The sequence below is a fragment of the Notamacropus eugenii genome, chromosome 1 (genome assembly GCF_028372415.1).
Source record: "Notamacropus eugenii isolate mMacEug1 chromosome 1, mMacEug1.pri_v2, whole genome shotgun sequence".
Taxonomy (NCBI): domain Eukaryota; kingdom Metazoa; phylum Chordata; class Mammalia; order Diprotodontia; family Macropodidae; genus Notamacropus; species Notamacropus eugenii.
The window spans coordinates 694,643,708-694,657,202 of record NC_092872.1 but is presented as its reverse complement, the minus strand read 5'-3'; the positions used below and the strand labels follow the sequence as shown (position 1 = coordinate 694,657,202).

Sequence of the window (13,495 nt, the reverse complement as noted above, 5' to 3'; positions counted from 1 at the left end):
GAAAAGTCTTTTGCTTGCCTCTTTTATGAGAGATAATTTGCCCCATTCCATTTCTCCCTTTCTCCTCCCAATATATTTCTCTCTCACTGCTTAATTTCATTTTTTTAAAGATATGATCCCCTCCTATTCCATTCACTCTGTGCTCTCTGTCTCTGTGTGAGTGTGTGTGTGTGTGTGTGTGTGTGTATGTACTCCCATCAACTACCCAGATACTGAAAAGTTTCAAGAGTTACAAATATTGTCTTTCCATGTAGGAATGTAAACAGTTCAACTTTAGTAAGTCCCTTATGACTTCTCTTTGCTGTTCACCTTTTCATGCTTCTCTTCATTCTTGTGTTTGAAAGTCAAATTTTCTTTTCAGCTCTGGTCTTTTCATCAAGAATGCTTGAAAATCCTCTATTTCATTGAAAGACCAACTTTTCCCCTGAAGTATTATACTCAGTTTTGCTGGGTAGGTGATTCTTGGTTTTAGTCCTAGTTCCTTTGACTTCTGGAATATCCTGTTCCATGCCCTTCGATCCCTTAATGTAGAAGCTGCTAGATCTTGTGTTATCCTGATTGTATTTCCACAGTACTTGAATTGTTTCTTTCTAGCTGCTTGCAATATTTTCTCCTTGACCTGGGAATTCTGGAATTTGGCCACAATGTTCCTAGGAGTTTCTCTTTTTGGATCTCTTTCAGGCGGTGTTCTGTGGATTCCTTGAATATTTATTTTGCCCTCTGGTTCTAGAATCTCAGGGCAGTTTTCCTTGATAATTTCATGAAAGATGATGTCTAGGCTCTTCTTTTGATCATGGCTTTCAGGTAGTCCCATAATTTTTAAATTGTGTCTCCTGGATCTATTTTCCAGGTCAGCTGTTTTTCCAATGAGATAGTTCATATTATCTTCCATTTTTTTTCATTCTTTTCATTTTGTTTTGTGATTTCTTGGATTCTCATAAAGTCATTAGGCTCCATCTGTGCCATTCTAATTTTTAAAGAACTATTTTCTTCAGTGAGCTTTTGAACCTCCTTTTCCATTTGGCTAATTCTGCTTTTGAAAGCATTCTTCTCCTCATTGGCTTTTTGAACCTCTTTTGCCAATTGAGTTAGCCTATTTTTCAAGGTGTTATTTTCTTCAGCATTTTTTTGGGTTTCCTTTAGCAAGGTGTTGACCTGCTTTTCATGTTTTTCTTGCATCTCTCTCATTTCTCTTCCCAGTTTTTCCTCCACCTCTCTAACTTGATTTTCAAAATCCTTTTTGAGCTCTTCCATGGCCTGAGCCCATGGAGTATTTATTTTGGATGTGTGGGATACAGAAGCCTTGACTTCTGTATCTTTCCCTGATGGTAAGCCTTGTTCTTCCTCATCTGAAAGGAAGGGAGGAGATATCTGTTCACCAAGAAAGTAACCTTCTCTGGTCTTATTTTTTTTCCCTTTTCTGGGCATTTTCCCAGCCAGTGACTTGACTTCTGAGTGTCCTCTCCACACCCACCACATCTCCAGATCTGCCCAGCTAGTGCTTGGGGTCTGAGATTCAAATGCTGCTTCCCAGCCTCAGGGCTTTCCATGGGGGCGGGGCTGCTAGTCAGTGTGAGATTAAGTTCAGGTGCTTGGGTGGGGGCAGGGCTGTCACAGGGCGGGGGCAGGGGGGGGTGGGCTCAGTTCCCTCAGGGGGTTTATGTGGAGCCCTTCAACAATGGATCTGAGCTCCTGCCTGCTTTGGGAGCTCCTGTCTGCTGCTGCCTCTGCTGCTGCCTCCTGAGGGGGCCTGAGTTATGGGGACACCCCGCTCCCCTCTCGGCCAGCCAAAAAGACTCTCTTACTGACCTGTGGGTGGAGGGACCTGTGTGGCCACTGGAAATTCCATCCCTGAAGCCTGCTCAGATCTGTTCCTCTCGGTGCCACGTGGCCAAGGCAGGGCTGGGCTCTGCTCCAGGTCTGTGCGCGATGGACCTTTCGTGTTGGTTTTCCAGGTCTCTCTGGAACAGAAATCTCATCCGCTCTGTTGTTCTGTGGCTTCTGCTGCTCCAGAATTTGTTGGGAGTTCTTCTTTACAGGTATTTTATGGGCTGTGGATTCGGAGCTAGCATATGTGTACCTTTCTACTCTGCCATCTTGGCTCCTCCCCCCGCCAAGCCTGCAATTCTTCTTTTTAAGGTATTCTTCTCCTCATTGGTTTTTGGATCTCTTTTGCCATTTGAGTCTATTTTTAAATTATTTTCTTCAACATTTTTGGGGGTCTCCTTTAGCAAGCTGTTGACTCACTTTTCATGATTTTCTTGCATCACTCTTATTTCTCTTCCTAATTTTTTCTCCATCTCTCTTACTTGATTTTCAAAATCTTTTTTAAGCTCTTCCATGACCTGAGATCATTTCATATTTCTTTGGAGGCCCTGGATATAGGAGGTTTAACCTTGCTGTCTTCCTCTGTTTGTATACTTTGATCTTCCTCATCTGAAAGGATGGAAGAAAATACCTTTTCACCAAGAAAGTAACCTTCTACAGTCTTATTCCCTCCTCCATTTTGAGCATTTTCATAGCCAATTACTTGACTTTTGAGGCCTTCATCAAGTGGAGGGTATACTATCTCAGGCTTCACAGGTATTGGGTAGCTGTTCTCCAAGATATCTCTAGGGACCCATAAGTTCTCAGTTCCTTCAAAGTGGCATAGTCAGGGGAGAGGTGTTTATTCCTCTCCTGGCCTATGCTCTGGTCTCTGAGCAACCACAAGAACTCTTTTCATTTGTAAAATGGAAATAATGATGCCAATAAGTAGCTCCAAGGGTTGTTGTGCTGGTTAAATAAAAAATGCCAACAAAGTATGTTGTAAACAGGAAATGAGAGTATGATTCCCTCTCCATGGTGGCCACCAGCTCCACCCCACCAGAGCTCCTCCTCACCCTAGAACCACTACTCAGGACTAAGACCCAGGTCAGCAGTAAGATTCCCCTACCTGTAGGCCAAGAGCTCCAGAAGTAGTAGCAGCTGCCTCAGTGGCTGCCACTGTTGTGGGGCTGGATATGGGGCTGGGGTCAGACCACATCCCTCTCACCCAGCTGAAAGAACTTTCTCACTGATCTTTGAAGGTGACATTGGCGTTTGTGGGTTGAGACATCTGGAAACCACAGTAGCTATCTGTGATTCAGAGCCCTGAAGCTTGCTTGCTCCAGTCCCATGTGGGCCAGCATGGCCCATGCTGCACTGTGCTCCACTCCAAGTCTCATACAATAGACCCTTCCTGTTAGCCTTCCAGGTTGTCTTGGACTGGAAATTTGTTTTACTCTGTCACTTTGTGGCTTGTGCTGATCTAGAATTTATTTAGAGTCATTTTTTACAGGTATTTTAAGGGCTTTGAGGGAAGAGTCTGAGCAGGTCCAGGCTTCTGCTCTGCCATCTTGGCTCCACCTCCTCCTGAGTAATAGTTTTGTTTTCTCATTGACTATTTTAATTTCTTCATTTACCTTTTCTTCTCTTAATGGTATAATTAGTATTTCTAGTGCAATATTGAAAAATAATGGAAATTCTTGCTAGCTTATCCCAATTACAGATTATACTTGCTGATGGTTTTGATAGATACTCCTTATCATTTTAAGGAAAGCTCCATTTAGTCCTATGCTCTCTATTGTGTTTTAATAGGAATGGGTATTACATTTTGTCAAAGGTTTTTTCTGCATCTGTTGAGATAATCATGCAATTTCTGTTAGTTTTTTATTGATATGGCCAATTATACTGATTGTTTTCCTAATGGTGAACCAGTCCTACATTCCTGGTATCAATCCCACATGGTCATAGTGTATGATCCTTGTGATATATTGCTATAATTTCCTTACTAGTATTTTATATAAAATTTTTGTATCAATATTTGCTAGAGGAATTGGTCAATATATATTTTTCTCTGTTTTAGTTCTTCTGCTTTAGATCTTTAACTCCTCTTCATGTGAGATATTTTACCTCATTTTACCTTCCCTTTCCCTCTTCTTCCAGTGTAACTTTCTTTCTCACTCCTTATTTTTTAAATATTATCCCGTCAAAGTCAACTCATACTCACTCTGTCTATGCATACTCCTTCTAATGTCCTAACAGTGATAAAGTTCTTAAGAGTTACAAATATCATCTTCTACATAGGATTATAAACAGTTAAATCTTATTGGATACCTTACGTTTTCTCTTTCCTGTTTACCTTTTTACACTTCTCTTGAGTCTTGTGTTTGAAAATTAAAATTTCTTCTCAGTTCTTGTCTTTTCATCAGGACTGCTTGAATGTCCTCTAATTCATTGACTATCCATTTTTTCCCTGAAGGATTATGCTAAATTTCACTGGATAAGTGAACTGGGTAGTTTTAGGTTGTAATCCCAGCTCACTTGCCTTCCAGACTATCATATTCCAAGTCCTCTGATCTTTAATGTAGAAGCTGTTAAATCCTGTGTAATCTTGACTGTGGCTTCATGATATTTATTCCATAACTCAAAGGTCCCTTCCAGCTCTAACTCTACAGTCCCTTCCAGCCCTAAATCTAGGTTTTTCCTTTTTATTATTTTTCAAGTTACAAGCATTTTAAAAATTAGTTTTATTAATTTGATCCTTCTCCCATTAAGCAAATTTTGAAAACCAAAAAAACTCCTCAAATATGTAAATCCTGGTTTGATCTTATTACCTGGGTTGGAGTTATGACACCACTGTGAGATTTTTGCAAGTCACTTCAACTGCCTCAGGTCCTTTACTTGTAAAATGGAAATAATGATGCAGATACTACTTAGTTCCTAGGGTGGTTGTCCTCATTAAATAGACAATGCCAGTAAAGTACTTTGTAGACAAGAAACACTATACAAGCACTCAACAGACACTTATTAAGTTCTCACTCCATTCAATACTTTATGATGGGTGCTAAGAGGCTTTTATAAAGACAAGACATGTCCCTTCAAGGTGCTTAAAATAGAGTAGTCAGGTATTTATTAACATATCACCATTATTACTATTGTACTTTGGTTATAAATTTTTATTTAGTTATTTTGGTTGGCTTGTCATAAACACACACACACACACAAGTTTACTAAGATCTTAAAATGATCTCTTTAAATGTTTTGGTATTGATGTGGTGAGTTAGTTCAGTGTTGGGGAAATCACAACTCTGTGTGTACTTTCTTTGCTTCATGATATGGCATGACTTTTTCATAAATGATTTTTTCCCAAAACTTCATTTTGTCCCTTTTGAGTTTCCTTCCGACCTTTGGAGTCAAGCTGAGCTCTAAGTAGGACTCTGATTGGTCATAGAGAGGCCAGTTGGGCAGCCCTTCTCCATTGGGGTCCCTGGAAATTAGGGGAAAAGGAATGAGTGGGCTGGAGAACAGAGAAGAATGTACATGTCTTTCACAAGCTGCCACAGACACAGGATATATTTCCCTGATGGCTCACTCTCTGGTCTGTTCCATCTCCACCTTGACTCCCTGAGAATGACTCTTTCTTGAGCCTAGACTAGGGACTAGATTGCAAGGATTACCATCCATCCCTCCTTCTTTCTACTTCCCCTTTATGTGTTGTTTTGCCCATTAGAATGTAAACTTCTCAAGAGTAGCAAACTTCTTGTTTTCTTGTTTTTGTATCCCCAGTGCTTAGTATGGTTCTTAGCACATAAGAATTATTTAATAAAAGTTTAATTTAATCTAATTTAAGACCCCATGTTAAGTAAAGATGTCTTATATTATTTGGAAGCACATGCATGTGATAAAATATATGTAATGAAAACATGTTTTACATGTGTGTTCTAATCCTATATTGGGAGATACTTGACCCTTTGATGAAGAAGGACTCTTGGCCCCCAACTACATTTTTTTCTGAGCATAATGTGTTAAAATAACGTTATGGAGATGCATGGTAACACAATATCTCTCTGGAGAAATGGGTTGGACCATTGTAATGTGGAGGACTGTTACTAACGGGGTGGTAACCTAGCTCTGGAAGTTGTAACCCTGGAAGAGGGTGGGAAGATCTAGGACAAGTGCTAATGCTTGATGGGAAGGGTTAGTACGAAAGATGTTTTCACTTCTGTGACTTTGGGAAGGTCTTCTTCTCATTTGTAAAAACAAGGTGGTAGGACAAGATAACCACTGATGATAGCAGAATTTCTTAGCTTGGGGTCTATGAACTTGGTTTTGTTTTTATATTGAAATAATCATATTTTATTATTATTGTTAATAATGATAACTTATATTTCCATAGTATCTACTATGTAATAAGCACTGTGTTAAGCTTTTAACAAATATTATCTCATTTGATCCTCACAACAATCCTGGGAGGTAAGTGTTAGTATTATCCCCATTTTACAATTGAAGAAACTGAGGTAAACAGAGTTTAAGGGACTTGCTCAGGGTTCCATAGCTAGAAAGTGTCTAAGGTCAGATTTGAACTCAAGTCTTCCTGATTTCATGCCCAGCTTTATCCACTGAACCACCTCGCTACCTAATACAATTAAACCCAATGTATTTTACTTTATACATTTAAAAACAGAATTTAAGTAGGGGGCCACAGACTCTACCAGACTGCTAAAAGGGATCACACATAAAAAGGTAAGATCCCCTGGTTACTGTGCATCAGGAAGTATCCTTGGGGCTGGTATTGGTTGATTTGGCTGTTGAAAGATTGGTCTGGGAACGAGGACAGAGGGACTGTTCAAAGACAGCCAGTGGTTGTGGGGAGAGTGATTCTGGTGTGTTGGGAGGAGGTTCCAGCATGGAGTGGTTTTAGTGGTTGTACGTAGGACAATGAGACAGTGTGTGAAACCTGGAAGTCTTGTGGGACTGTGGAAACTAGAACCTGAGGTGAAGAGGCAGGGGTCCAGGGATAGATACGGGTGTGATAGATAGGGGGTCCCTTCCACCACCTCCTCCATAGCAGTGTGTATTATGATGAAGTGTGTCAGGTCTGATGCTGCCTTGCCTAGCTTGTCTGCATCATAGACTTGTGAGCTCAGCTTATTTTCTATCACGGGGGAATTTTTTGTGGGGAGTGTATGGAAACGGTGCTTTAAGGTCAAGGGGATTCTGGCACTGTGGAAGTTCAGCCAAGGATTGCTAAGCTTAATCATTAAACTTCTCATGGTCACTTGAAGCTATGGGGGTAAGGAGAAAGCAGAGTGAGGGGGATGTACAATAAACAGGGTAAAAGTTCTCTCCAGGAATTAAGCAGAACAGCAAGGTTGGTTTGTACCAAATTAAGCACAAGAGAATGCCAACGCTAGCATGATTGGATTACGTGGGAGGTGACTAGGAGAGGAGCGAAATGTCTGGAAATGTTAATTTGTTCCATTCGGATTATAGCTGGAGGTAGTGTAATTAATTACATGTTGAGCAACCTGTATTCTAAGAACTATTCTAAAAGGGGCAGCTAGGTAGTGTGGTAGACTCCAGTAGGCCTGGAGACAGGCGTTCAAATCTTGCTTCAGACACTTACTAGCTAGGTGACCCAGGACAAGTCATTTAACGTCTGTCTGTCTGAGTTTCCTCAGTTGTAAAATGAGGATCACAATAGTACCTACCTCCCAGGGTTGCTGTGAGAGTCAAATGAGGTCATATTTATAAAGTGCTTAGCACAGACCCTGAAATATGAAAGGTACTTAATAAATGTTTCTTTTCTTCCATCTCCTTTCTCTATTCCTCCTCATTCAGGTATGGGTTTAAAGAGCCATACTGAAGTCTGTCTTTCGAGTAAGAACTGATCACAGAATTACAGAATTTCAGAGTTGAAAGGATAACCTCAGTGGTCATCTGGTCCAGTTTATACTTGAAAAAAGTGCTATAACATACTTGACCTGTGGTCCTCCATTTGCTGCCTGATTTCTCCTAAGGGGAGCTTATTATCACTACTTCCTATCTAACACCACATATGATAATAGCTAGCACTTGTAAAACACTTTGGAGGCAGCTCTGGGCTCAGTGGTTAGAGTACTAGACCTGGAGTCAGGAAGACCTCAGTTCAAATTTAGCCTCAGACACTTCCTAGCTGTGTGACCTGGACGAGTCACTTAAGACAAAAGTGGATCCACTGGAGAAGGAAATGACAAACCACTCCAGTATCTTTGCCACAAAAACCCTAAATGGGGTCAGGAAGGGTCATGACTAAACTTGACTAAACCAACTGAACAGCAATAACAAAGGAAAGCACTTTAAAACTTACCAAGTAATTGGTATATGTTATCTCATTTGATACTTGTAACAATTCTGTAAGGGAGGTGTTATTATCATCTCCTTTTTATAGATAAGGAAATTGAGGTTGACAAAGGTTACGTCTCTGACACCATTATCTTTGTTAGTGCTATTTTGTATCTTGATTATAGCCAGGTCATGATGTTGATATGATAGCTTTTTTTAAAATGTGTGTGTGTGTGTGGGGGGGGGGCAGAGCAAACATTTAACACACAGCATCTTGGATAGCATCTGTGCTATCTTCACAAAGCTCTCTGTAGGGGAAAACCTTACTTCTCTTTTCTGTGAAAGGAATCCTTGTATATACTGTGCACAGTGAATAAAAAAGTGAAAAATGAAAAATAAAAATCTTGCCCAGACTCGCACAGCAGTTAAATGTTTGAGGAAGAATCTAAACTCATATCTTCCTGACTCTAAAGCCATCACTTTATCCTCTAGCTTCCTCTGTATAGGAAGTTCTCATTGTTAGATCTATAAAATGTCCATTTTGTGATTATTTGTGAAATTATTTCAGAATTGAGGTAGAGAGCAAGCATTTATTAAGTGACTACTATGTGCAAGGAACCCTCATAAATGCTTTGCAGATATTTCATTTCTTTCTCACAATGACCCTAGAAGGTAATTACTCTTATTTATTATTCTTGTTTTACAGTTGAGGAAAAGGAGGAAAACAGTGATTAAATGACTTGCTCGGGGTCATATAGGTAGTAATTGTCTGAGATTGTGTTTGTACTCAGGTACAATTCCTGACTCCAGATCTAGCAGTCTATCTACTAAGTCTTCTAGCTGCCTTTATATTCTTTCCTTTAATGAGTGAGCTGTTTTGAAAGCCCACATGTTCCCTAAACCAAGAAGGTCAGAAACCAAGAAGGTCAGATAATGAGTAACTGTTAAAGTAAGGTAGTCAATGCTGTCAAGAACCATGACATGGGCATCAGTCTCTCTCTTCCTCTGAAGGTGCTTGTAGTAATTCTATCAAAAGACAACTGGGGAAAGTTCTTGGGCTGATCTTTCTACATTTGCCTTTGAACTTTAGAGCCAATTGTTGTCAGAAAGGAGAGCAAGACGGCTCGAGGAGATCTCTTTGTAGCAAAGCAGTATAGATCTGGGGTGTCTGGCTATTCAGATAGATTTCTTTGGGGATCTGTAGATGGGTTCTCTTGTGCTATAAATGTCCCTGGGAAAAATCTTATGCTTTTTATAAGATGGTCTTATAAGTTGCCAGAGGTCTTAAGGCATAGCATATATCAAAGGGAGCCACAAGAATCCTTTTTAGGAGACTAGGTAGCAAAGGTAAGGACTTAAATTTCTCCCACAACTGAGACTGAAAGTTCAACCTCTTGTAGGCTTTAGAGATGGAGTCCTCTTCTCCACTACTTAGAATAAAGATCCTCTCTGAGGTTACGGTGACACTGGACTGGTTCTTTGGAGCAGGGACAAGGGAAGAATGTGTCTCTGAGATGATGATTCTGCCCTGTTCTGTGGCTCCAAAGTCATGGATCCAAATATCCTAAGACTTTCCCCAGGGCCCAGTCTAGAATCAAACAGTCCTTCCTTTTATAGGGTGAGTGTCTCCATCCTACTTACCCCTTCCGAATGAAGTTGGCCCAGTATCTCATTATCATTCTGCTTAGTTGTTTCTCCTCCTCAGTGGAGTCTGGAAAAGCTGGAAAAACAGTAATTTCTCATGTAGTCAAATCCAACTGGTGTCATGAAGAGCTTGATGCAACAAAAACTATCAGAACTTCATGTTCAGGTCACAATACACATCTCAGAAATACCTGAGTCTGACCAAAAGATTTGTTGTTCGTTGTAATCATTGTACTTAAGAGGACACTCTTAATAATTTTTTTCATGAAAACTCTGATACCCAGACATGTAGGGTAGAAAATAATATTAGAATAATAAAATTATCTAACAGAGTGTATGGACAGCTACCCTACAGGCTTCTGGCTAACCATATATACTAGTGTTGATCCAGTGATCTTGTGTTTAATATTCGTTTTACTCTGTAAGTGATTTTTTCTGTAGCCCTACATGACAAACTTCAGCCTCTTTTCTATCTCTATGTGAAGAAGCTCACGAATTCAAAAGTTCAATCTTTCTCTCTGAAGAGTCCGATGCCAAAAGTTTTCCTCTTGATCACTTTTAATTTTTTTTAATTTATTTATTTAACTTTTAACATTCATTTTAACAAAATTTTGGGTTACAAATTTCTCCCCTTTTATCCCCTCCACCCCCAAACACCAAGCATTCTAATTGCCCCTATGACCAATCTGCTCTCTCTGCTATCATCCCTCTCTGCCCTTGTCTCCGTCTTCTCTTTTGTCCTGTAGGGCCAGATAGCTTTCTATACCCCTTTACCTGTATTTCTTGTTTCCTAATGGCAAGAACATTACTCGACAGTTGATCCTAACACTTTGAGTTCCAACTTCTTTACCTCCCTCCCTCTCCACCCCTTCCTTTTGGAAGGTAAGCAATTCAATATAGGCCAAATCTGTGTAGTTTTGCAAATGACTTCCATAATAGTTGTGTTGTATAGGACTGACTATATTTCCCTCCATCCTATCCTGTCCCCCATTACTTCTATTCTCTTTTGATCCTATCCCTCCCCATGAGTGTCGACCTCGAATTGCACTCTCCTCCCCATGCCCTCCCTTCTATCATCCCCCCCACCCTGCTTATCCCCTTATCCCCCACTTTCCTGTATTGTGAGATAGGTTTTCATACCAAAATGAGTGTGCATTTTATTCTTTCCTTTAGTGGAATGTGATGAGAGTAGACTTCATGTTTTTCTCTCACCTCCCCTCTTTTTCCCTCCACTAAAAAGTCTTTTGCTTGCCTCTTTTATGAGAGATAATTTGCCCCATTCCATTTCTCCCTTTCTCCTCCCAATATATTTCTCTCTCACTGCTTGATTTCATTTTTTTTTTTAAGATATGATCCCATCCTCTTCAATTCACTCTGTGCACTCTGTCTCTATGTGTGTGTGCATGTGTGCATGTGTGTGTGTGTAATCCTACCCAGTATCCAGATACTGAAAAGTTTCAAGAGTTACAAATATTGTCTTTCCATGTAGGAATGTAAACAGTTCAACTTTAGTAAGTCCCTTATGACTTCTCTTTGCTGTTCACCTTTTCATGCTTCTCTTCATTCTTGTGTTTGAAAGTCAAATTTTCTTTTCAGCTCTGGTCTTTTCATCAAGAATGCTTGAAAATCCTCTATTTCATTGAAAGACCAACTTTTCCCCTGAAGTATTATACTCAGTTTTGCTGGGTAGGTGATTCTTGGTTTTAGTCCTAGTTCCTTTGACTTCTGGAATATCCTGTTCCATGCCCTTCGATCCCTTAATGTAGAAGCTGCTAGATCTTGTGTTATCCTGATTGTATTTCCACAGTACTTGAATTGTTTCTTTCTAGCTGCTTGCAATATTTTCTCCTTGACCTGGGAATTCTGGAATTTGGCCACAATGTTCCTAGGAGTTTCTCTTTTTGGATCTCTTTCAGGCGGTGTTCTGTGGATTCCTTGAATATTTATTTTGCCCTCTGGTTCTAGAATCTCAGGGCAGTTTTCCTTGATAATTTCATGAAAGATGATGTCTAGGCTCTTCTTTTGATCATGGCTTTCAGGTAGTCCCATAATTTTTAAATTGTCTCTCCTGGATCTATTTTCCAGGTCAGTTGTTTTTCCCATGAGATATTTCACATTATCTTCCATTTTTTCATTCTTTTGGTTTTGTTTTGTGATTTCTTGGTATCTCATAAAGTCATTAGCCTCCATCTGTTCCATTCTAATTTTGAAAGAACTATTTTCTTCAGTGAGCTTTTGAATCTCCTTTTCCATTTGGCTAATTCTGCTTTTTCAAGCATTCTTCTCCTCCTTGGCTTTTTGAACCTCTTTTGCCAATTGAGTTAGCTTATTTTTCAAGGTGTTATTTTCTTCAGCATTTTTTTGGGTCTCCTTTAGCAGGGTGCTGACCTGCTGTTCATGCATTGACTTCATGTCTCTCATTTCTCTTCCCAGCTTTTCCTCCACCTCTCTAACTTGATTTTCAAAATTCTTTTTGAGCTCTTCCACGGCCTGAGCCCATTGGGTGGGCTGGGACACAGGAGCCTTGACTTCTGTGTCTTTGCCTGATGGTAAGCATTGTTCTTCCTCATCAGAATGGAAGGGAGGAAATACCTGTTCACCAAGAAAGTAACCTTCTATAGTCTTATTTCTTTTCCCTTTTCTGGGCATTTTCCCAGCCAGTGACTTGAGCTCTGAATATTCTCCTCACACCCACCTCGCCTCCTGATCCTCCCAGGCAGTGCTTGGGGTCTGAGATTCAAATGCTGCTTCCAGCCTCAGGGCTTTTGGCGGGGGCAGGGCTGCTATTCAGTGTGAGATTAAGTTCAGGTGCTCAGGTCAGGGCAGGGCCACCTCTCAGGCTCAGTTCCCTCAGGGGGTTTATGCACAGACCTTCAACAATGGATCCAGGCTCCTGCCTGCTTGGGGAGCCCTGGTCTGCTGCTGCCTCAGCTTCTGTCTCCCGAGGGGGCCTGAGTTATGGGGGCACCCCACTCCCCTCTCGACCCGCCAAAGAGACCCTCTCACCGACCCCTGTCACCTGTGGGTGGAGGGACCTGCGCGGCTGCTGGAGATCCCGTCCCTGAAGCCTGCTTGGATCTGTTCCTCTCGGTGCCATGGCCGCAGCAGGGCTGGGCTGGGCTCCGCGTCCGCAGCGCGACGGACCTTTTGCGAGAGGTTTGCAGGTCCCTCTGGAACAGAAATCTCCTTCACTCCACTGTTCTCTGGCCTCACTGCTCCAGACTTTGCCGTGAGTTACTTTATACAGATGTTCTATGGGTTGTGGGTTCGGAGCTATGTGTATGCATGTCTTTCTACTCCGCCATCTTGGCTCCGCCCCTCGATCACTTTTAATTAAAGAAAACTCCATGCTGAAGTTTAGAAGTTCACATAAACCATTCCAATTATATGGCAATTGCTACCAGCATCACCTACAAACCACTTTGTGCCAAGCAAAACTTGTTATCCCACCTAACTTCAGTTTCTGAGAAACTCTATGGCATTTGTGTGTTAATCTTTAGGAACAAACTAGCTGACCTTGTCCCATCTTAGCCAGCCCCCTGCCCCCTTGCCAATAAAAGGTGGTCTTGCCCTATTCCCAGGCACTCATGAATCTGCTACTCCTAATCTACGATCACTGGGCTAGGCATGCAGCTGGGTCTCATAAAATCACAAAGCAATCCCTCAAGACAGAGAGGGGTGGTGTTGATCCCACATGCACATGTATGCTTACTTTCCTTAATGT

At 41.1% G+C, this 13,495-nt stretch overlaps 1 protein-coding gene across 4 annotated transcripts in view; it reads right to left on the bottom strand.

Moving 5' to 3' along the window:
* Positions 1 to 4,964: 4,964 nt before the first annotated feature.
* The window catches only part of CES3 (carboxylesterase 3), a 61,609-nt gene continuing 53,078 nt past the window's right edge, over positions 4,965 to 13,495 (bottom strand). For all 4 annotated transcript variants that reach the window (XM_072635967.1, XM_072635964.1, XM_072635965.1 and 1 more), the window contains exons 13-14: positions 9,769 to 9,847; positions 4,965 to 5,290 (exon numbers count right to left, since the gene is read on the bottom strand). In XM_072635967.1, coding sequence (XP_072492068.1) covers positions 5,104 to 5,290; positions 9,769 to 9,847 — 266 coding nt within the window. In that variant the 3' untranslated portion in view covers positions 4,965 to 5,103. The remainder of the gene's footprint in view (positions 5,291 to 9,768; positions 9,848 to 13,495) is intronic.